General features: G+C 40.1%; 1 protein-coding gene across 2 annotated transcripts in view; it reads left to right on the top strand.

Moving 5' to 3' along the window:
- The first annotated feature begins 9,137 nt into the window (after positions 1 to 9,137).
- The window catches only part of ROS1 (ROS proto-oncogene 1, receptor tyrosine kinase), a 68,723-nt gene continuing 53,397 nt past the window's right edge, over positions 9,138 to 24,463 (top strand). Inside the window, exons 1-11 of one of the 2 annotated variants that reach the window (XM_038133005.1) lie at positions 9,138 to 9,427; positions 11,131 to 11,184; positions 13,043 to 13,102; positions 13,790 to 13,816; positions 16,970 to 17,030; positions 17,605 to 17,753; positions 18,911 to 19,049; positions 19,528 to 19,729; positions 20,399 to 20,475; positions 22,581 to 22,703; positions 23,667 to 23,851. In XM_038133005.1, the coding sequence (XP_037988933.1) occupies positions 9,305 to 9,427; positions 11,131 to 11,184; positions 13,043 to 13,102; positions 13,790 to 13,816; positions 16,970 to 17,030; positions 17,605 to 17,753; positions 18,911 to 19,049; positions 19,528 to 19,729; positions 20,399 to 20,475; positions 22,581 to 22,703; positions 23,667 to 23,851 (1,200 nt within the window). In that variant the 5' untranslated portion in view covers positions 9,138 to 9,304. Of the gene's footprint in view, positions 9,428 to 11,130; positions 11,185 to 13,042; positions 13,103 to 13,789; positions 13,817 to 16,969; positions 17,031 to 17,604; positions 17,754 to 18,910; positions 19,050 to 19,527; positions 19,730 to 20,398; positions 20,476 to 22,580; positions 22,704 to 23,666; positions 23,852 to 24,463 lie in introns of those variants that run through there. The other variant, XM_038133006.1, reaches the window with a different exon arrangement.

The following is a 24,463-nucleotide window of genomic DNA, read 5'->3' as shown; positions in this document are numbered from 1 at the left end:
TTACCAGGGATCTAGAGAGGCAAGTCCTGTCCTCTAAATGAGCAGGAGCAGGAAGCCCAGCTGCTCTTCAGCCTGCCTCTCAGTTACAAACCACTCTGGATGGAGCACATGCAGGTAATTTCACATTGGCTTCTGCTGGTTGTAGCCTGGATTTGGTGGAACATGAACTTTCACTTACTTCCTTGCATCTTATGCCCAGTATTTTTTCTTGATGTTCCTTGTTCTATGTTACTGTCCCAGGATTTTTTTTGTTGTTGGTGCTTTGATCTGTAAAATTACATTAATGCAATAAAATAGCAAACACTGAAGCAAAGGAAACAAAAAAACAGCATGACAGAGATACCATAGTCAGAAAATAATTATAACATCTGCAGACAGCCATTCTATCAAGTAAAGGCTAACTTGTTGCTACATAAAGGAAATATTTATAGCTGTTTTGTTTTACTAGCCTTATAAAGACACACTTTTAGACAATTTCTCATGTGTATTACATTTATCTGAAAAGCTTGTGTGAAAATGCAGTGAGCTATTTTTACTGGCATACAAATATTGGAGTAGATCTACCTGGGCACTCTGTGCACCTGGAATCTCCACTAAATGAAATATTACCGCTGTAATACAGCGGTAGTCCTGTAATAAACAGTAGTCCTGTTTGGGCTGAGTCTCTTTCTTCAGATTAGTTCTTGGACCTAATCTAAAGTACCTTGAAATTACTGGGGGAGCCTCTCTTGACAGCAGTGCCAAGTGTGTTTTGGGCCCATGCTTTCTAGATTCTAGTGCTGTAACATTTCAAGAGGTTGCTGTATGCATAGCTCTTCACTCTGCTCAACTTCTGCAGCTTGCAGAGCAATGGAAGACAGCATGTGTCTGCACCTAATTTAAATTGCTGTTAGGATGGGTATTCCCCAGGACACTGGGCTGAGAACACAAATGCCCAGGGAGGTTGAAGGATATGGTCTTTACTTAATCTCTGCATTACTGAAAAAAAGCACATTAACCTTTTCAGAGAATAGTCTTTCTCTGGTTTGTGATTTAGTAGAAATCCAAAACATGGCTGGAAAATAAATTTTAAAAAGACCAAACAAAAAAATTGCCAAAACCAAAAACCAACAACAAAAAAACCCCAAACAAACCCCCCCCACCCAACCAAGCCAAAAGAATCTTCTCAGAAATAATTGCTGTAGTTATTGTTTTAAAAGAATTCATTCTCTTATATCTGTTTTGGTATAGAGATTTTTTAGTGCATCCCTTTCTTCTCTGAGGTCCACGGAGTCCTTTCAGCCGTAGAAAAGGCACATAATTGTGTTTGTGTGTGTAAGTAACACTGGAAAAACAATGTACTTCTCATAAACCAATTTAGATCTTTAATCTTGGGAGCATAAGCATATGAACCTGTATGACATCCCTTGTTTAATGTTTGTCCTGTCTTTGCATTGAGGTAGTGTTTGTCATTACAGCTTAAGCATGTAATTGTTCTGCAAATCTTTTAGGAGTCCAGATGCACTCGCAATTAAAGGCCACCTCTTACTATTTGTGTTATCATGGTGCAGAGAGAGGTCACTGCTCTGTTGTGCAGGATCACGAACATGTCATGAGCAGCAGACCCTGATCCCCAGGCTTCCCTCTATTAAGAGACAATGATAAATCAGACCTAAATTTAGTTAACAATAGCAGTTGTTAGAGTGAAGGCTCAAACCATCTGGGTCAACGAGTTCCTTTCTTTGCCTTACTTCCCCTCTTCCTGGAGCTCACCTGATGTTGTGTCGAGCTAATTCAATTTGCTGAGGTAGCAGAACTAGCAGAACATTTTCTTGACAACAAGGTGGATGGCTTTCCTCTGTGCTGGGGACCTGAATCAGCTCAGCAGAGGATCAAAACAGCGCCAGAGCCCGTGCAAGGGGGAGGGAGGGACCGCACTGCGAGGGCAGGAAAGGAGAGGAAAGCGGGTCTGGGACCATGTCAGCGAATGCCAGGGCTGATGTCCTTCACAGGTGATAAATGTTCTCCGCGTTGCGATGCACCCTCACTGGCCGTGTGCGGCTGTGGCTCTGTGTGCCTGTCCCCTCCTTGCTCCGGCATCTGCCCGGCTTCCCAGTAAAGAAAACTTCCTGAGGAAGGAAACTTCCCTAGGCCTGAAGGAAATTTCCTCAGCAAAAGAAAATAAAAAAGCTCGTTTAACACCCAAACCGCCATCTTGGTGTGATTCCGGCAGCAGGTCTGTGCCAGCTTGGGGGTCAGCACATATGGCTGAGGGCAGATAATACTCTGGCTGTTTAAAAGCACTGCAATTAATTTAAAATCAATACATCTAAATTCGAGTGCCTGCTGCTGCAGACTCAAATCAGTGACCTTTTGAGATTCTTGGATGACCCCTCTGGCTCCTCAGCTACTGGTCCAGAAGGGCAGGGGTTCCCTGGCTCCGGGGTGACACCGGCCAGCCCGGCCCTGAGGACACACCTGGGATGGGCTGGCTCTGCTCAGCTGCACCAGGCTCCCCCATTCCCCCAGGGACCCGGGCCCCATGCCGGCCCCATAAGCCATCAGCCCCTGCCCCAGTGGTGCCACATCAGGGCCACTCTTCAGCCCTGGGCCACATCCCAACCGTGGCCTCTGTGTCCCCAGGAAGGTGCTGGATGATGGCCCTGGCTGCCCTGCTCTTGGCTGGGGGTGGGATGGGCTCTGCCCTGGGAGCCCCTGCCATGGTACCTAAGCGCTGCTCGTCCTGGGTGAACATCTGGGGCTCCCTGCAACAGGGAGGCTGTCACTGGGGACCTGTGTTTAGGGAATGGGACCAAGCCCCATGTTCCCCATAACAGGGGACTGGGTGCACAGTGGAGGAGCTCAGCAGGGGCTGGCCCTCATCCAGTTAATCTGAATTTGGGGGCTATGGAGGTGTGCGCAGGCTTTCCCCTGCACCAGAAGGGCAAGGAGCAGACTTGTCTAAAGTCATGGCAGCTGTCGGTGTTCCAGAGGAGTTTGTTACCCTTAGAGGATAAAGCCTAAAGCTGACTGGGTCGCCTGTGGTTGTTGGTGCATGTTAGCAAGTCGAGACAAAGTGTGTCTTGCCCACAGCATTTACCTTCTTAGCAGTTATTGCAGGTGGAAATGATGTGCTGGATTGCCATCCCCAGGATTTCTCCTGATGGTAGATCCCAGCTAATTATGGTCTTCCTAGGGAATGTTTCCCTCTCCTTCAGAAAAGAAGGGATTAGAGATATCTCCAACTGTTAGCAACAAGCCTGTGTTTTAGGGAACATCCTTATTTTTTTATCCCCCACTGTGAGGAGGTTTGCTCTTGCTTACATGGAGAAAGAGATCTGCTTCTTCCTGTGCACTGGGATCAGTGCCTGTACCCAGTGGTGCTGCTCAGTCAAGAAGAGGAGGGTGGGAATTTATGGGGGGAGGAGGACTGGGACTCTAGATACGTACCCAAAGGTTAGTGAGCAGTCCAGCAACACACTTTCTCAGGCTGGTAATTGAAATGGTCAAATCCAGCCCCAGTTAATTCCTGTCTCCACAGTGGGCACTGTTGCTTCTCAATCTGTAAGGAGCGCAAGGCAGATGGGCTCTCTCCTGGATTGCTGGATAAGCAATTTCTTTTTTTGGAACTACTGGGTGATGAAATGTTCAGGTATTTGGGAATGCCATGGAAACCAGGAGGTGTTAAAGGTAGGGCCTTTTATGGGAGATGTTTATGCAAACTGAACACCTGACTGTTCTGAAGATCTTTACAAAGATTGAAGGCTGTGTAATCTGCACTACTGCTTCTGCACCTTTTGTCTTTTTCTCCTAATCTTGATTTTATATCTTCTTACACACTGATCTACATGCTCAGAGCGATAAGTCACTCCCTCTGTGGTATGCAATCTTCTTTCCTTCTGTTTCCCTCTAAAACCCTTTGTACATCTTGTTCACGCAATCCTCTTCAGACATCCTGCATCATGCCATTTTACACTCACACTGCTGCATTGCCTGCTACTTGTGTATGTTGAAATTTGGTTTTCTTCCAATTTCAGGGAGCACATTTGATTAGTAATAATCAGGAGATATCTAATAGATAACACAGTTGAACAAATCACTAAATAGCTTTGCAAACACTTTGCCAGCTCACCCTCTTTAAAGCAATACAAAAAGAAGTTCAAGCTTTACCTACTTAACAGCAAGGTTTTTATTGTTGCTTTGTGCTTACTGTGTCTCCTAATGTTGTGTATGATGATCACACAAACATAGTTTAATAAGCTCTAATATATTATTTTTCTTTTAGATTTGAATTTTAGCAATGTATTTATAGATCTATGTTACCCTTTAGCATTCCTTATTTTTACTATCCTGGCCTAGCTTTTACATCTCCTCCTGTTAATCTCCACAGCTCAAATTTGCCTAGTCTGAAATCCATCATTGTGCATCGTTTAATGAGACATTTCTCCAGTCATCATTACTGCAGATCAATAGAAGCAAATCCCTGTCTCCTGACTGGTTTAGCTAAGGATCTCATGCATGACTGTCTTTCCAATTTGATCCAGTTTAACAGTCTGTTTCTCCCCCCCTCCCCAACCCCACTTTTCTAATCTGCAGAGACAGATATAAATCTTGAGCCAGACTCCAGGGGGTTTCTCTTGTATGGCCTTCCCTCTGTTTGTGCACAGCACTCCCTGACCGACTGGCTGCTATTGCCAGACAAACAGCTGTGTTAGCAGTTGCACCAACAAATAAAAGGGGAAGGAGGGAGGCCAAGGCAGTGGAGGGAAGCTTTTTGCCCTAAGGGTCCTTGTTCACTTACTTTACTAAGAAATTCAAAATTTAATGGGGGCCCATTGCTGGAGGGAAAATGAGAATAATCTATGATCTTTGGAAAAGAGTGAAAATCCATTATCACTTAGTACTTCACATCAGCATACCTTTTCACTATGACCTCCCCAAGACAAAGAAGATAGAAACTGATAAGTAAAAGCTGAGATTTTCCTTTTCATTGCTCTGCCCTGTAGGCTGGTTGGGGATTGACAGTCTCTCCTTTCTCACCTCTCCCAACTTTCTTTCTCATCAGGATGAGAAGGACTCACGAACGGTGGTCTACCTTCAAAGAATTTTTCATGCTGTGTGACTGGACACAAACAGCCCAGATTAGACACAAACATCTGCAGGCCTTTGGGTGCTCCTGCCTGCCTCCTCAGCCATCTAGTGTTCAGTTTTTGTTGTCCTGCTGATTCCTGCTGTGCACTGCTGTTTTGTGAAACTGTGCACAGCTGTGTTCAAATGGCAGCACATGGACGATTGTTTCATTTGATGAGATTTTAGGTGTCTGACTCAAACGTGGGAGGAGATCAAAATTAGATTGCTGGAGTGGGTATTACGTTGAGTTTTTTGGCCAAACTTTGTGATGGAAGTTGCAGTCACAAGGGCGGGAATGATGGCACAACTCCAGGTCTGGATCAGCTGGGAGCTGACCATTTGAGAGCTTTTGTCCTGTACTATTAAAATAAGCTGAAGTTGCCATCAGTTTATGTCCATGTGTTGGGCTGTAACCTTTTGGCAGGCCAGGAGATGTTTCCCAGCTGATCTTTCTGGCTGTATGTGCAACAGCCTGTGGCTGTGCACTGGGGTGAATGGTAGAGGAGGCTGCCAACCCACCTCGAGCCAATAATTTTAATCTTCTGCTGTAAGTGCAGCAAAGCACTAAAGCTTTGTGTCTTCGATCCTTGGTCTGCTTATATTATACCATCCATGTGTACATATGCACAGTCTTGTCCATGTACAGGAAAGTTTTGTTTTTATGGATTGTGATAATTTCAGGTATAAAGAAGCTGTTAGTTGCTCACTTTACTGACAGTAATAATGTATGTGTTTCTTCTCAAAGTGTGATAGCCCTTACCCCTTGCTGTCAGGGCTGACCATTTGTCTGTACATAGTTCTATTTCTCTTACAAGAGACTCGAAAGAACTTGAAAGATGAATCCATAGTTTGTAAAGAGCTCTGATATGGACTTCTGTCCAGGTAGGAAATTATGATTAAGTTTTCTTTTCCCTATTATTTCTCTTAATTCTCAGTCTTCTTCCTTGCAGATGTGCTGGTCTGCAAGCACATCTTCCTTGTGCTGCTCTCTGAGATAAAGGAAATTATATTCTGTAAGGAGATCTATAATATAAAGGACTAGGTTTTTTTAATGATACCTCACAAAATCTGGATCCCTAGTTCCACATCAGGGTGTAGTGTAATGGAAGTGATTTACTTAAAAATTACACTTATTTCTTTGTTATTTACAGATATTGCAAACAGTCCTTTTAAAGTTCAGCTTATAAAGCCCATAAATGCTCTCTACTTGTAGAATTCCTGAAATTCAGGCTAAAAACCTAAAGGCTCAGGTGACTGTTACTATTTGTTCTCCCAATGTGTTCAAAGGAAGGTAAACAAAAAAAGAGAAATTTCAGCACTTTTTTTCTTTGAAAGTCGTGGTTTATGGGATGTTACAGTGACACCTGGTGGAAAACGGTGTTGGAAGTTTAAGAAAAATTTCTGCACCATTTGAGTAGTTCGTTTGTGTAGTGTCTTTAATATTACTATTTTATTAACTAACTGCAATGGTTAGAGCCCATTTGTGCAAAGCATGTGTGCACTACCCCTATATGAGTGTGCAAGGACACACACTCAAAGACTGACAAGAATTATCCTCATCAGTAACAGCCAAGCTTTCTGGTCACAAAGGGTTCATTATGTGTATTTGATAGTAACCAAATTTCCTTGTCCGAAAAGCCAAATACTGTTTTGTTATTGTTACGGTGCTGTTGACTTTTTCTTCAGACTAAGATGCACTCTGATTATATTCCTCACCAGGAGTTAACCTGGTTCTTAACCTGGTGGAGTCACTGTCCCTGGAAGCATTCAAGAAACCTGTGGACATGGCATGTAGTGCTATGGTTTAGTTGGCATGGTGGCGTGCAGTCGAAGGTTGGACTCAGTGATCTTGGAAGTCTTTTCCAACTATAATGATTCTATGATTCTGTGTTTCTCATCTCCCTGTACTTCTCCCTATGCATCCTGAAAAAACACCCTAGATATCCTAACAATCAAACAGTTCCTTAAAAAAAAAAAACCCAAAACAAATTTTAAAAAATATTGACTATTTAAATGCTATTAAAAGATTTTTTTAAAAAAGTTTGAATTTAGGCATATTTTTTTTTACCTGTGCTACATCTAAGTTAGTAATTTAAATCCATGCCAGACAGCACTCTTAAGCCAGACATCACTTAATCCTGAGCGACCACATAGATGAATTGTTGAACTCTGTCTGATTTTGATCCACATCAGCACTAGCACAAATAATACGCAGGAATAGTTTGGGATATGGTAAATCTAAGAGCCACTGATCATAGGTATTTCAGCTGTGCCTATCTTCTCTTGGATTATGAGAGATTTTTAAAGTGTGGATGCGGGTTATCCCATGCCACTTGCTGCGGTATTGATGCGTGTGCATTGAATTTACTAGTATAGACCTAAAAGTCCTAGAGACCAAATCCTGAAGGTCCTAAATGTCCTAAGTATCCAAAGCCAAAGTTCTTTGCTTAAGGAAGAAATTGCAGCCTCCATCTGCCTGTCACCAGCTTCCTCTTCAGTGTTGCTGGTCACGTGAGCTCTGATGAAACTTCTTCAGCCAAGATGAGCTGGATTAGCAGAGACCTACTATTTAAGCAGTCAGACTAAACTGCCTTATTTTGGCTGGATCTAAGGAGCTCCTCCTTGGGCAGCTTTGCTTATGGGCTGGAGTGGGAGCAGCACCCTAATGGAAGTGGAGAAGTGACAAGCAAATTGGGCAGTAATTCCCCCACACCTGCATAGCTGAAAGCCCTTAGCTGAAAGCAAATGAGCCTTACTCTCATCTGGAAGCTGCCTTGAATGGTGGTGAGGAGACTGAGATAATGCACAAGGAAACCCCCCAGTGCTTCCCATGCAACTGGAAGAAAAGGAAGGAACCTACAAGCCTTTCCTTCCTTGGACCATGTTGACCCACGTGCTTCTCAATATTCATTGTCTGTCTCCATCCTGGCTTTCCCTTTCCTCCTGCCTTAGTGCATTTACTCTTTTCACTGCATGGACAGAGCAGCACAGGGGATTCTCCTAGAGCCTGAGCCAGAATAAACCAGCATCAGGTTAATGCCAACCAATTCACCTCTGCTGTTGCTGGGTTAGTGTTAACCAGGTTCTAAGCCTGTTTTATTGCATGACTGCAGAAATGTTTCCTTGGCAAGTCAATGGGGCTTGGAAAGGTATGGTGGAAAAGCAGGTACCCTTTCTAAGCAGTAATAACAGGATGTGCCAGCCTCAACTGATTATCAAAATGCTGTGTTATTTATAAAGTAGCACATTTGATTTATAATGAATAATACACATGCAGAAAATGATGTAGCATTTGTTTATATATATATGTGTGTGTGTGTGTGTTCAAGCTGCATTGATCTTCTACTACAGAATTACTCTGTGGATATCTCTGCTGGTACAGCACCAATGTGCCACAGACCAGAGCCTGGATGTGTCTTAAGCTTGACTTTCCGTGCACCTCTTTGACGTGAGTCTTCAACTTTCAACTTCAACCACTCTTTAAATCAGTCACACCATTTATCTATCAGCTTCATTTTTCTTCCATGATATAGATTCAAACTTGTACAATTGTGCCTCCTCATCTAGAGAGCCCCTAGCAAACTGGCTGTGGTTAGTTTGTGTCTAGATTGCATCTGAAGGCAGACACAGGTCTGTTCTGTATGGTATTTTGGTGTGGAAACAGCACATTTGGAAACAGTCATTCAAAAAACGATTAATTAAAATTTTTGCCATGTCTGATATGACCAGTGATGTTCTAACAAAGTTATTCATCATCACCAACAAATTTTCTTAGTTACATCCACGTACAAATACTTAGAAATAGCTTGATCTAGTCAAAATTGACATTAGGCTGGGTTTTTCCCACCATTTCCTGGTTCCCATGTGGCTCGGAGCACCTGATCAAGCATTGCCCTTAGTTTCCTTTTTACGTTAAGCATATTTGTGTAAGTTGATACACTGACTTTCATTTGTCAGCTCTTTTGTTTCAGTGGCTTAATAAGAAACTATGAAATAGCAGTTGCGTAACTTCAAGACAAGTGCTCCAGGAAGCTGAGAAGTTGTTGAAGAAGCGGAGTGTAAACGAGGATTCAGAAAATATTTTAATGATCTGACATGCAGAAATTTCAGTTGTATCTCCGTCACCTAAACTAAAAGGAATTTGTAAGGCCGAGTCAAGGGAAGAGGCAGATTACCAGATGAAATTGTTTAAGTTATGAAGAACGCTTGCCTGTGGGTCTTCCCCCTAAAAAGGCTTGTTGTTCTTTGCTGTCTATGGATTTCTGCGGTGTACTGTGCTTTCTCAAGGAACTGTCAAAACTTATGTACAAGTAACCTGGTAAGTTTTCAAAAACCTGTACCTAATCTTTTGAAATACAGATTGTTGTTAGCACTGTTAGAACTTTATATTGCATATCAGTGTTTTCAAAATTTCTCTAAAGAATGTCTTTTATTAAGAGCAGAATTTGAGAATTAACATATAACATTTAAATTTGTGGAATCTGGTAAGGAACAAATTCCGCTACTCTGACTGTATGCAATTACTACAAATGCTAAAGACCCTGGAGGGTGGGGAAGTTAAACTTTGATTCTTTCAGTTTATTCACTTTACTTATTCATTTCAGTCTAGTCCAGGGCTTTTGTTAGATAATCGAGGAAAACTGTAAAGTCACAAGAAATTTTCTTTCTGTGACACACAGCTATCCTGAACCTAGTTGCAGCTTAATTTTTAAGTTATCTGGTTTAAATTGTGGGTAATTCTGTAAGTATTAAAATTGTGGGTAATTCTGTAAGTATTAAATGAGATCCTTAGTTTTAGACTTTTTTAATATTCCTTAGAATAGTGTGCAATACATTCTACAAATGCAAGACAAAGATAAGCAAAACCTCTGAAATCTAGACAGTTATTATACCTTCAGGAGTTGCATCCTTTCTTCTATTTGCCAGAAATGTTGATGTGTTTTAGAGTACTGTGTGTCTTTGCTTTGTAAAAAGGACATTTTGTGCCTTGGTGCTAATTGTGGAAACCTGCTGCAGAGAACTATCACCTGCTCTATTTTATTTCATACACTTCCCTGACAGTTCCTTTAAAACTATTTGGAGCTCTTGCACCAGTGAAAGAGTTAATTGCCTTCCCTGATGGAAACCTATCATGCAATGATAACTTTAATAGGAATCCTTTGATTTGAGTTTAAATTAATCCAGAATAAGAAATAAGCTGCTCTTCCTTTCAGTTTTGAAAGACAGGAAAATCACATTTATGTTCAGTGAATGTATTGATTCAGGTGTGAAAAATGTAATCTTTGAGTCTGAGAGTTGTAAATATTATTTTTCTTCTCTGGTCTACTTGTTGTGTTCAATTTTTTAAATTTTGTGACAGCTTTGATTCTCACTACTGTCACAGTGTATCTAGCGTGCTGAAAATTTCTTCCTGAGAATTGTTTTATTAAGGCTGCTCTTACCTGGTTTCAGGTCAAAAATTTAAGAGCTGCTTTTCAGCTTCTCTAAGGTTGTTGCATACATCCTCAAATCATTTGCACTTCAGTGACAGTGATAGGTTTTGCACACTTTGAGTGATGTGAAGAATCAGGCATGTTTGCTGGAGAGCACTTTTGGCAGGAGAGGAAGGGTGGTGGCGATCACCATATGGCTGCATAAAACTCCTTCAAAAGGTGGCCAGACAAAAGGCGTTTAGCTTGAAGGAAGGTGTTTCCGCTCCCAGGAGGTCAAAGCCACTTGGCTTTGTCATTTCAGCCCAACATATTTGTGAAGGATTTGTTATTGACTCAGTGAACCAGAATGGGGAGGTAAGAGCCAAATTCCTACCTCAGACAAACACCAGCTGATTCTGCCAATGTCTTTGTTTGATGATATCTTGGAAATCAAGTGAGAAGCTACTTCTCAACAGTAAATTTCTCCAGATGAGGAAACATCAGCCAAAGAAAATTTGGTTTGCAAGAAGCCAATGACTTAGTGTGTTTTAATCAAAGAATTTTGGGGAAATATTTTGATACTTTTTAAAAATTACATCTTTTTCTACAGGAAGGAGAACTTGGAATTACTAACCTTTGCAATGTTAGTGACATCACTGGAGCAGTGAGTAATGGTTTACTTTGTTAATTACTGACATTTTATGTTCCTGGTACTTGAATAGAATGGGTAAATGATCATATTTTCAAAGAATTCATGAAAAAGTGCACAGATGCCTGTCTAGCATAAGTAACTAAGTTGAGTAGGTAGATTTGGTTCAAATTATTTGAGACATGGCTATATTTTTTATTTAAAGAAAAGGTGTAAAGGGTGATGATCTCTGCTGTGAGTTATGTTCCCATTTGTGATCTACAAAGTTCATAACCTCTCATTTTTGAGACAATTAGTCAAAACTAGTGTTCTGCCCAACATGCAAATCATTAAGACTGTCTTATTGAGTTACCTCTGTACAGTTAAGTAGTTTATTTTATTTTCTCAGTGATTCAGTGTAAGAAAACTTATAACTGTTGAACATTTAGAGTTCTCTAAGACTTCAAATGGTTGTGTCCGTCATGGGGGTTTAATGTGAGCTTTTCATGGGAGCATTCTTGGAGGACTTTAGCTGATTTCCTAGTTCAGATTGCAAATGCGATTCAAGCTGGTGGTGATAAGTAACATAGAGAATAAAAATTTTCAACTCTCCTGAGGCTGCTGAATAGAGCTTAAAGACTCACTGGCAAAAAAAAAAAAAAAAAAGATAAAAGAATATAAAGGTATGCATGCAGGATGATAAGCATGATTGGAACCAGTGGAGAAACAGATAAAGAGGACTACAGTGGGGGTTTTGCAAGTTATGTAACAAGAAGCAACAGTGCATGCCCAAAGAAAAAGTTCATGGAAGGGTCACCTTTAATATTGAAGCATTCAGTGAATATGGTCACCAGAGACCCCTCTTGATAAAACTTCAGGACCATAACAAGACTTCCAGTAGGAGGCAGATACATGGAAATTAGTTCTAGGATTAGACAAGGAACACAATTCATAAGTATGATTATAGTGGATAAATTCTTTGTTGTAAACCTCACAACACACACAGAAATAAGGAGATGTCCTTCTGTGTATCCTGTACAGATAAAGAATGCCTGCTTTTTAATGGCCCAAATTGTGTTAGGAGGCTTTTTCCTGCCAGTTTCAGTATCAGTGATTATTCACATTCTTTGAAGAGTGGTGGAGAATTCAGTCTCCAGTATTTGCCACAGACTAGTGTCAAGCAGCCTCTCAGCACCTGGTATCAAACAAGGCTGGGCCGTTTATGATGCTGGGACCACAAAAGTCTGTGTTGTCAGTGACAATACACAGCAAGGTTGACTCACCTGTTTAAGTTACTGAGTATCTTTACACAGTGTTATCAAGTATTCACTATATTTTTCATGAGGTTTTGCAACACTCAGTATCAGTCTTCTGCTTCTAAAGTTGTCCCAGCTTCCTTTAAAAAGAAAAACCCTCACAATCACTAAGAAGTAGATGGGACAGCATAAACAAGAGAGGTCCAACATCAAAACTGAACAACATTATATTTATTACCTCTCTGAAAACTCATGGTTTTAAAGCCAATGCCTATTGGCATGCACGTGTGGGAGGGCTTGTGCTGAACAGCTTTCCTCTGGGCTTTGCTGTCCTGCACACTGCATATCTGCTGCTTCTGCACAGAGAACAAGTGGTAAAACAAAGCTGGGATGGTGGGAGCACTGGCCACATCATAGCTGGCTGAGTAAACTCATTCCCAGAACAAGACTGAATTTGTTTTGCTTTGTATTTGGTTTTACATGGAGAAGGGCACTATACAACATAACTCTCTTACTGTAGGATCTGAGTACTTATAATACCCATGTGTACCTTTAATGTATTGCTAATGCTGGAGTAACCCTTGCCTTTGGAATTCTGCTTTCAAAGTAATTTTTAGAGCCATCCTCTGTCTTTGCAGTGTACGCAGGGATGTCAGTTTTGGAATGCAACCGTGCAAACTGACTGTCCACTGAAATGTGTGAGTATCACCTGAGTGTGAGTATTACCTGAGCTTTGACTCTAGAGCACTTGTCTCCAGCCTGTCAAGTATCCTATCCAATGGCAGATGTTCAAAATCCAATCACAGCAGTGTTTCTGTGAAAAGATTTAATGCCAACATTTTTGCTCCGTTCATTATAAGTTCTGTTGTGGAAAATTAATAATTCTTGTTATGCAAGTTGCATCTAATATCAAAGGTTTTCAATTAGTTAGAATATATGTATTTTGCAGTTCATTAAGCTCAACACAGGTTTTTAGACAGTGAGAATGCACTAGTGCTTTTCAGGATTTTACTCTGCTGGAGCTGTTTCAGAGTTGCATGCAGATGTAAATGAGGCACATGGCCCTCAGTAAACTGATTTCTTGTTTTTACTAAACCAGGTGGCTGAGAACTAGCTTTGGTCTGGGAAAACTGCCATGATAGCTTTCAAACTTCTAATTTTTATGCATCTCTTGAACACCTGAGTCTTATTCAACCTTAGCATCACTCTAATGTTGACTTTCTGTTTTTCAAGTGTGAGTTTTCCTTCTTTCATTATTTGCCATTGATAAGGTTTTGTAATGTACTTTCACTGTAAGTAATTCTAATAAATTGGTATTATCTGTTTGAAATACTCTGTGATTATATTTTGCTAACCCCACATTTTATTAATTTGTTTCTTGGCAGAATGAGACGTACACTAGGACATGTGAGGTAAGTTAAATGCCATCAGAGCAATACAAAAGAATCACTATTTCAGTGATTGCTGTGTCCACACAGTGCTAAGAAATACAAGGTAGATACACAAACTTATCAGTTCAGGTCTAATTGTTTTGTACTCCCTAAAGCTGAAGAATGAGTTACCTACCTTTTCGGCAGGTGACCAGGGACAGGTTTGCATTAAGAACTGCTGTGTGACAGAGAACATTGCTGTAAAGAAAGCAGATTAATCTCAGTATTAAGAAACAGGACAGACCTATGTAAACAATGTTTTAGGCTCTCATTAGAGTGTTGTTCATCCAGTTTTTCATTAATTCCACCAAAGACTATCCAGAGAGTGTTGTGATGCACTATATAGGTATTTAGACATGATTCTCCTTCCCCTCAGATGTTGTATCCCTCGGATAAGGTGGTCTGTCCCCTGCAGCTCCTCCCTTTGCCCTTCCTCACTGGTGTCCCCTTGGCTGCGGCCTTCCGTCCCCACCTCCCATTCCGCGGGTATAAATGTCCCTTGGGTTTGGAGTTCTTCCTCTTTTTTCACCTGGATGGTCTCCGATGCAGATGTCCCTTTCCAGCTAATAAAACAGGACATCAGAACCATGTGGAGAAAGAGCGCTTCTCGTCCTTTACTTCGTCCATGTAGGATCCGTGCAGGCCTAAATCCCAAACTAGCCGGGGGGATTTATAGCCCGAAACCCACGGGATCCTTCAAGAGAGAATTCTTTTTAAGGGCTGGTATGATACCAGCTTGGCAAGAAGTGGAAAGAAAGTGGGAGCTAGAAGACAAAACTTTTGCCCGGATAGAGTCAAAATGAAACAAAATGCTATTCCAGTAGGGGGCAACCTGTGGCCCCTTAGAAAGAGACCTCAAGTGGGGAGTGCTGTGGGTGGACTGGTGTTCACCGTGATGAGTTTGGGTCAGCAAAGTGCTGGTAAAGAGATGGGCGCTTTCAGCATGAATATAGAGTGTAGGACAGGATAGGATAGGATAGGGTGGGGATGACATGATTGAAAGATTGTGTTTGGCACTGTTGAGACCTCAGGATGAACGTTGATCCCAGATGGAAGCAACACATTTCAAGGAGGTGATGGAGGGGTTGGAGAGAGTCCCAGGTAGAATACAAACCCATTGGCAACCTGGAAATTTGATCCAAAGGATTTTTTTTTTTAATGCTTTTTAGTCTGTCCAATTGTGATGATGACAGAGATTTACTAATGCATGAAATGGTGGTTTTTGGAGTGTAGGACCAGTCCAAGAAGTAACCCTTACTACTTTTGTAGAAACATAAAATGAGTGTAGGGGTTTTGTTGCTTTTGTGTTGGGGTTTTTTTCTTTGCCAGTCTGGCTGCACAGTATGTCACTTAAATGTGCTGACTCTGCAAGGGCTTTTTGGGGATTATCTTTCCACTGGATCAACTGACTTCACTACCCACATGTCAGGCACAAACTGTGTCACTGCATCCCGAGGATTAGGTCATTGCAGCCTGCATAGCAAAGGAGTGGGAGTAAAAGTGGGACTTTTTCTTTGGCATTAGCTCAGTTCTGTTGTCTGAATACACCTTGTGACTGAAATCTGGCAGTATTTCTCCTTCCACCTAGGAAAAGGGGATTGCCGCTAGATTTCATGGGAACAGTCACAAGAAAAGACATCAGACTGTGGCTTATATAAGAACATTGGTGATGGATGGAGAAAATATGAGGATTTATTGTTCTCAAGTAGAGAAGCTGGCAAATTTCCCTCAAAATTTAAGGTTAGGAGCCTTAGCAATCCTCTTACCTCAAGCAAAAATTGGATTTATGGTTCAGGTTCAGACAAAAATCAGAAGAAAGAATAACACAACAGATAACAAATGTTCAGAAATACCTGTGTTGAATGAAGCAGAAGGCACTATGAATCAGCGTGAAATCTGGGGACACTACCCCTTAAAACAAATAAGTATTAGTCATAAATTAATGCTCCACTAGGTAACTACTAATACCTGAATTTTCACCTGCTAACAGTGGTGATAATTTACCTGGAATTATTTTATTTCTCTGAATATGAAAATATTGGAAAAAAATTATAAGTGGTTGCACTTGGCACTGAATGCCTAGATGTGACATAATGTACATAGGAATATACAGCTAAGCAAGTTTTCAAATCTGTCTTGGTTGCAACTGTCTCATCTGAAATAACATGTCTTATCAGTTTCCATAGGGTGCTGGAAGTGTGTTGCCTCAAATCATAGGAAGAGCAATTAAAAAACTTCCCTCACTTGCCATAATGAATTGCTTCTGAATGTTCTAAAGGTTGATTATCACTTGAAAAGTTGCTGCTGTATGGAGCAAACTTCAAGATTTTAAAGGCTGAATGAACTGGCAGAATAAAATGAGCCCAAATAAGCCTCCTGCCTGGAAAATCTCAAATCACCACTTCTCAAAAGGCTTGGATTTCCAGGAGACTATGTAATTTTAAAGCTACTGAGACCCACCTAGAACATGTTTCTACTTCTTCTTAAGTTCTCTACATAAAGAGCAGGATGGCACTATATTTATCTTCCTTACCTGAAGTGAAAACTCAGGAATTTTCTGTTCTTAGGATGTTAGTGTGGAGCTCACTGCCCTGGGGTATTTGTTATATTTGCAGCTTGTAGGCACAACTGTAACAGAAGGAGTACCTGCTAAAAAGAAAGTGTGAATTAGGCCCGGCTGCTCTAAAAAAATTGCTGATTTCAGCTATTTTGAAAATTCACTGGTAATACATTGTAAGAATGTGCCTCATTCATAGGGAATGAAGCAGGAAAGGGTGAAATGCTACATGTGGAATATATTACTAACTAGTCAAAAACCTTGTCTTCCTACTCCATGGTCATTGCTGAAGTCTATTTCCAATGGTAATGTAGCCCCGTGTTCATGCTTTCCACAAAGGGACAGTGTGTAAGGAGGAAACCTTTAATTCAGGGCCCAGAGAATTGATAGAAAGGCTTTCAAAAAATATTTGGAGTGAGTTCATGGTATTTTTTTAATTTAGTGTAATTATTTCCACTGGGTTTGTGTATGTGCAAAATGTCCACAGAAATTTTATGTATTTAAAATGTGTCTGCATGATTCTGGAAGGAAGTTTGTCTTCACACAAGGCTAACCAGTGAGTTCTGTGCCCTATACAGACAGTTTCCTGCAAGTTTGGCTGCAGCTGTGCAGAGGATGCATATGGAGTTGAAGCACTAAGTAAGTCTGAATAGAGTCCTGTGTCCAACTGACAGTCTGATAAATTCTTAGTCTTGTTCTGTGATCTATATTTATTTAAAAAACAGGAATGTCTTGAGTATTTTCATTAATCAGAAAACTACCACTCTTTATCTTGGAGTAAAACATTTTCCCCTCCCTTTCATGGACGTGAGACTTTTTGAAACCAGCCTCAACTGTTTAAGATGATACCTTGGGTCAATACAGTGCTATTGAAATAGACCCCTTGAAAATATTTTCAGAAGTCTCTCATGCCTTCTCTATGTTTCTTTTCAGAGAAATTTTACTAAGTAGCTGTAACTAAAAATGCACTTAAACAAGTATGGGATAGTAGTCGCAACTGCTCACATTGAACCTGGCCCATTTCTGTATGACTTATCAAACTGTCTTTAAAATGCCATGCAAGTTACTCAGCAACATTTTCAATATATTCTTTTATGTGTTTTTATGGGCTTTGCAGCTTTTAGGTGTGTGAGGTGAAAGGTTTTTACCTTTGAGATGTGGGGATTCCCATGAAAGATTTTTTTCTTACTGTTATATTGTATTTTCCCCTCAGACTACTTGAACAGACCTAGTCCACCATTTGCATCTGTCATTGGAAACCACAGTGTCACATTAGGGTGGAAGGCAGCTAACATCTCTGGGATGAAATATGTTATCCAGTGGAAGTTCAACAAGCTCCCTGGTGACTGGAGGTACACAGAGGTAAGGGAGGACACCTCCTTTTACTTTTCAAGGAAATTGGCTCTTCTCTGCTCTCTTTTTTATTTTTTAGAATGATATTGGATAATCTGTCAGGTACATGAAAGAGATTTTCAAAATCATGAGTGGCATGGGGAAGCTGAGAAACTGGAGATTATTCCCCATTTCCTCCAGCATAGGAACTAGGGACCTTGATGGAAACTAGCAGACAGCAGGTTCAAAACTAGCAAGATGTATTTCCTCACTGAATGGGTAGTTGAAATGTTCAGCTACTTCCTGGCACGTGCGGATGTTAAATTGCTAAATTTAAACTCGTGAATATTAAAATTGCTTAAGTTACTAAATCGGGTTTGAAAAGTGACTGGAAAAATTAGCAGAAGAAAAAATTGAGTTCTACTAAATGCAAATATTCCCATTGTTTCATGTTGAGTCATACTTGTGAAATGCCAATGAGAATATTCAGGAGAAGTATGGCTGTAGGCTTTCTTCTCTTTTTTTTTTTTTAATACCTTTCCCTAGAGAACTTCTTTTTGCTTCTTGTCAAAGCACAATACTTGGCTAGAAAGACCTTTGTTCTGACTCAGTAGAGTTGTTCTCATAATTTGTTCTTTTACGTCGGCTGTACACTTGTTATCTTGCCATCATCTCTATTGGACCAATTTACAGGGCATGACAAGTTGGTGCCACAAATCAAAGGTAAAGATAATTTGCTAAGCAGGAAGTAATTCTGAATGAATCATTGATGAAATAATAGGGAGCAATTACTTCAGACAATAAATATTTCAGTGTAACTAGGATCCTTTGTATCTGAAACCTGTGGTATATATTTAAAATACATTGCTTGTAATATGCTACTATTTCAGTTTTTTTTTTACTTTTTTATTAAAAGATACTATTATATTGCATCAATCCTTTGATCTACCTGCTCATTGTTGAGATTTGGTGCCATGTTCTGAGGAAAGAGAAGAGAAAATGTTCTGAAGAGATGGAAAATCAATGTCTATGCTGAAAATAACTTTCATTACTTCTTAATTAAACTTAGGATGCTGACCTTTTTTATCCTGAAATATGTATATTGTTGTATGACACCTCTTTTGCCCTCATGAAGTAGCTGCAGCTGGAGGAAGGAAAAGCCCAGTTGTGTTTGTGCATTAATCTAGGTAGTATCTGGCACTTCATATACTGTCAAAGATCTTCAGGCCTTCACAGAATACGTGTTTCAAGTGGTTTGGATCATTACATCTCAGCTGCAGCTCCACTCTCCACCTAGCCCCAGCTACCGGACCCATGCTTTTGGAGGTAATGAATTGCACTATTAATTCCATCTTTCAGGACCTTAACAGAAACATTTGAGTTTCATTGCTGTTTCTTTGGCAGAAGACATTGGTGCCTAATCTTTAGAATCACGTGTATGTCGTCTCTTGGGTAGCTGCAGAAAACCAAACTAAAAAAACTATTGGTTCTTTTTGTTTGACTGAAAAGATTTAGGGCTTCTCCCTGCTTTTGGTTTTAAAAACAAGCACAGAAACATGGACAAAATTGTGAGGGCACATGAGATGCTTTTGTACATAATTATGCATGTATTTGATTGAAACACGGTCTTGTTTTCCTGAACATTAAAAAAAAGCTGAAATGGTGCTGAAATGTTAATAGTCCCTAATAATATTTATTGGTGTATAAATGAATTGACAGGTGTGAAACCTGAAAATATATTTAAAAATCAAAATCAATTAATATCCTAATCAAATACTAGAGTCACATATTTTCTGTCTTGCAGTTCCTGCAACAGCTCCTGTCATTAAAGACATTCAGAGTTCAAGTCCAAACACTGTTGAAGTTAGTTGGTCTCCACCACTTTTTCCGAACGGATTGATTATTGGATATAACTTGCTCCTGTCCAGTGAGAATCATGAATTGCTGAGAGCCTCAAGAGGGCACAGCTTTCAGTTCTACTCCACCTTCCCAAACACCACTTACAGGTACAAAAAGAAAAGATACCAACGTGGCCAGGTGTGAGGTCACACTTCTTGCCCAGATAGCACCAAGTATGCCTTAATGCCACTTCTGCACAATTTTGCTATTTACTTACACCCTTGCCAAAAGCAAGGGCACCTTCCTTGAGGTAGCAGAGTTATCCCAGGTAACTTGGCTGCTTTTGCAGAAGTCAGATGGTAAGGAAGGAAAAGCACCTGGATATAGGGCTGGGAGGCTCCATTTTCTTAGCTGATGTTTTTAATGTTTTAGGCTTGTGTGGCATGTTTTTAGTATAGAGGGAGAAAGATAGAGGGGTCTTCTCTAGTTCTGTAAGCATCTGGAAAAAATCCTTCATTTTTATTAAATGCATAGGTCTGCATTCTGCTTGCACTGGTAAATACACATCTTCATTTGAAATGAAGGTGAGTTGCTCTTCTGAATCTGAAAATTTATTTTGAATTGAAATTTAGAAGATTCTGTTGTTAGGCCTTTGGGCAATTCAGATTTTGGTTGGTTTTGTTTTATTCTGAATTTTCCCAGAGCATTATATTTAAACAGGCATTTTCTGAAAGTCAAACACTTCTGTAGCAGCTTCCCTACTGGATAAAATGTTTCTCAGGCAAACTTTCAAAAGGAACCTGCCAACCAAAACCTGTCTCTTTGGTGTGCCATAGGTTCAGTATTGTAGCAGTTAATGAGGTTGGTGCTGGACCCCCTGCTGAAGCCAACATCACAACCCTGGCATCCAAAGGTACAAGAGCAGCAGAGTCCTTACTCCTGTCTCTTCCTGGGGACAAACTCATATTCCCTGGCCTGCCACATTCCTGGCAGAAGTACAAATATTAAGACAGTTAACGTGTCAAGGAGTTGTACACTGAGCAGTCAATAGCACATAGAAATAGAAAGGGTCCTGTTCTTCAGCTGTGGATGTGGTAAGGCAGCACAGCATGGGAATGATCATTTAATGGGAAACTCTTACATTAAAAATTCTCAGTTATCTCAAGTCAAGTATGAGAAATCATACCAACTTTTTTTTTTGCTCTTCCATGGGGGTATTTGTTTAACTATATCAACTAATTAATATTGAAGGTAATGATGCACTGTAGCTATTACTCAAAGAATTGCAGAATTATTAATTAATTGGCAGAGAAAGATACATGTTGAGATAGAACACAAATAAGAGTGAAATCGATGTCATCAAAATGTTCTTTTAGGAAAGAAAATAAAAGACTTCCCTTCTCAGGAAAAGATTCGGTTGTCAAACACCTGGAAATGCTTCAGCTTTATGAAAACACTTCAAGACTGTCTCTGAATTGCCAGTTTTCTGCTATTGGTTAGAGAAACTGAACTTGCTTCTCTAGTGCTTTTAAAAATATCGGCTTTTTTTTTTTCTTCTGTGTGTATTAGCTCATACACACTGATGTTCCCTTACTTACAACTCCACAGAGATTTGCTCTAGGGTTGGCTGACCCTGAGTTATAAATATTTGTGTCCTTTTTGAAAAGTCTGGACTGTGTTCACTATGTCAATCCAATTAATTTAAGGTAGAAAACAAACAAACAAATAGACAAACAAGCGCTATCGCTCCCCCAAACCCCCACCTTATGGGGGAGGGGAACACAAACAGGAACAGCCCTTCATCGTGTATCATGTCCAGAAATGGTGCTACTACATCAGGCCCTGAGCTGTGTAGATCTGAGCCCTGAGAAGAGTCAGGGAAAGAATCTGATTGCTGCTGTAGATTGCAAGAAACGTTACTTGAAAGGAGACAAAGAGGTAATATTGGCCTCTTGTACTTTGCTCTGAAGGCATCATTATTGAAATTGCTCACAGTGCATCATGTGAGAAATACACGCAGCTCAATCTATGCAGATTATCAGAATAAATTAAAACAGCATTTGATCCCAGTTTTGTGATATCCATATGAGGAAATGATATCTGATTGCAAACAGCTGCTTAAGCTGGAGAAGAGAAAAAAAAGGGAAGGATTGTTTGCTGATGGAAATGAGCCAAAATCATACTTGAAATAATACAACACCTTTAAAAATGAAGGTAACAGTCAACTTAGCAGGGTGTGTGCTAGATTTCCAAGGATCTGAGATTCAGAAGCGAGGCAAGCTATCTTTCCCAGGGCTATGTATAGCCCAGACAGAAGGTACAGATTTACTGCAGAGGTTTTGATGTAAATTACTAGGGCCTTTATAAGCATGAAATCAGTTTATGTTTATAGACCAAAACTATCCTTGTTCACCTTAAATTCTGTGACTTTATTAGAAAACAACCACATTAGTAAGTTTATTGCCTTTGAAACAGATGATATTATCCCATTATCATCTGTATCTGTAATAAGTACTTGTTTTTGAATAAATCACTAATCATTACAATAAAACACCCGAAATAAACATACTTGCCTTGCTTTTCTCCAGCACTGTGGGATAATATTTTAGTTTGACTGGGGTTTTCAAAGAAGTCCGGAGGGGTTAAATATCCTATTTCTGCTGGATCTTGAAGTCACATGGATGTCTTAGTGCCTTCATTTCCTCGAGTCAGTAAGGCTTCATTTACTCCAGCTTACTTTCCCTCACGAGGGAACTGACTGTTGTTGCAGGAATGATGGTGTGAAATTCACAAGGCCTGTTCTCACCCTGTGTGAGGAGCCAGAATCAACTGTGATGGTGAATAACTCCGTATACTTTCAGCACTCAAAGAGTTTAAGTTTTGGTCGCTGCTAATGCAAGAATGTATTCATACCTACAGACATACGTGCGTTTGGGCACACATGCAAGTCTACTAATGATGTATCTGAGTTAGTGATGTGCAGTGGTCATCTAAATTCTGAATTTCTTTGTTTGCTAGTTAATGAAAAAGCAGCATGGCTCTTCCTATCCAGAAAAGAGTCTTTAAGGAAGAGATACATGGGACATTTCCTCGAAGCTGCTCGGTGCCTGCCAAATGGTGCTATACACCACAACATCACAGGTAAAATTGGATTGGGCTCTCTCCTTTTCTGTCAAGTGCGACTAAGACCTCTTTACACCAAGGACAGAATGCACCTCACATAGCTTGAGACAGTATCTAGTCTCCATTTATATCAGTCAGGAGAAATGGGAACTTTCAGGACATAATTTGATGTATTTGAAGTGGCAGGCATTAGGAAGCGATAAATGGTTCTCCCCAGTGCAACCGTTTCTTCTGGGTATCTAGGCAGCTGGTTCATTTTTTACATTGTAGGTATCTAAATTGAGGTAAGATGAATCCACGTTTCCCCGTGATTAATATCTACTTGTTCTCAATGTGAATATGGGGAAATGAAGTGGTTCAAACTTCTGAATAAAATAATGCCAAGTGCTAAAAGATAGTGCTAGTGTGTTAGCATCCTAATGAGGCCTTTAGTAGCCGAAGTCAGCAGATAACCATGTTATCTCAAATTACTCACCACTCCAATGTTTCTTATCTGCACTGGTCCTTGGTGACAGTGTGGAAATCGGACTTTATCTACCAAATTTTTCAGAGCCACAAAGGCTCCAGGGAAAGAATGTTGCCCCTGACTAAATAGCCTTGGACAGTGCAGAGGTGGCACAGATTATCTCAAGCTTGAATTCTAGAGTGCATGGTGCTTTGTGAGGAGATGCCAGCTGCATCTGTTTGACCTGTAGAGGGGCAATCAGTGTCAGTTTGCATATTACATGTCCTCTCTTTGTCTGATTACCTTTCTGAAGGGCAATTCTCTATAATAATGTCACTCACATAGCAAATGGGAATGTTTCCTTGTTATCTGAAAGAAGACTAGAAGTGAGCAGAAAAAACAGTTAACTTTTCTCTGATGATGATGATGGTAGGTTGCAGACTGAAAAATATATGTTTCAAGGCAAGGAGAAAAATTAACTGAAAAATGGAAACCTTTCTTATATTATCTGTGTGCACATATCTTTCTATTTTTAGGTATTTCTGTGAATATTTATCAGCAAGTCGTCTATTTTTCTGAAGGGAATTCTATCTGGGTGAAAGGAGTTGCAAATATGTCTGATGTATCTGACCTAATGCTCTTTTATGCTGGCTTGGGGAATATTGTGTCCATCTCAGTAGACTGGCTTTATCAGAGGATATACTTTGTCATGAATGAAAAGGTAATGCTCTAGTGCTTAATTAATTTCTTGCTTAATTTGAACCATTACATGATTAATTTTACATTAGAAAAATATGATTTATGTATAGATAAGTATGCACAAAATATGATTGTTAAAATATATTTTAATATAACATTAATATTCACATATTTAGTAATTTAAAAAAGAAGAAAGGCTTGACTATCAGGTCATATTTAAAGCAAACACCCTACGTGGAACTCTGGCTCCTTGCCTCATTTTTCTCCTTAGGACATAAGTGTTTTGGTTTTAATTTGTTTTTGAGACTTCACACCCTCCTCATACCCAGTATTGGCACACTGTTTCTCTTGGTTACCCATCTACTCTGCTCATTTCCTACTCTGTGTCAGGAAGGAGGTCAGATAACTAGATAGTGATTTTGCTGTCTGTCATAAATGACAAAATATGTTAAGTGTTTCATACAATAGCAACAGCTCAGATTACAGCTGCTTCAGTTTGAAATAAAAATGGAGATTAACCCTGAACTGGATTTCCTACTCATAAAACATCAGTTACACTAATGGTCAGACTTTGCATGTACCCATGTAATCCTCTAATACACAAAGGACTAGAAATCTGCCCATAATGGTTAGT

This window comes from Motacilla alba, chromosome 3 (assembly GCF_015832195.1).
Source record: "Motacilla alba alba isolate MOTALB_02 chromosome 3, Motacilla_alba_V1.0_pri, whole genome shotgun sequence".
Taxonomy (NCBI): domain Eukaryota; kingdom Metazoa; phylum Chordata; class Aves; order Passeriformes; family Motacillidae; genus Motacilla; species Motacilla alba.
Note: the sequence above shows the minus strand (reverse complement) of the source record. Positions and strands in the feature narration are given on the sequence as shown.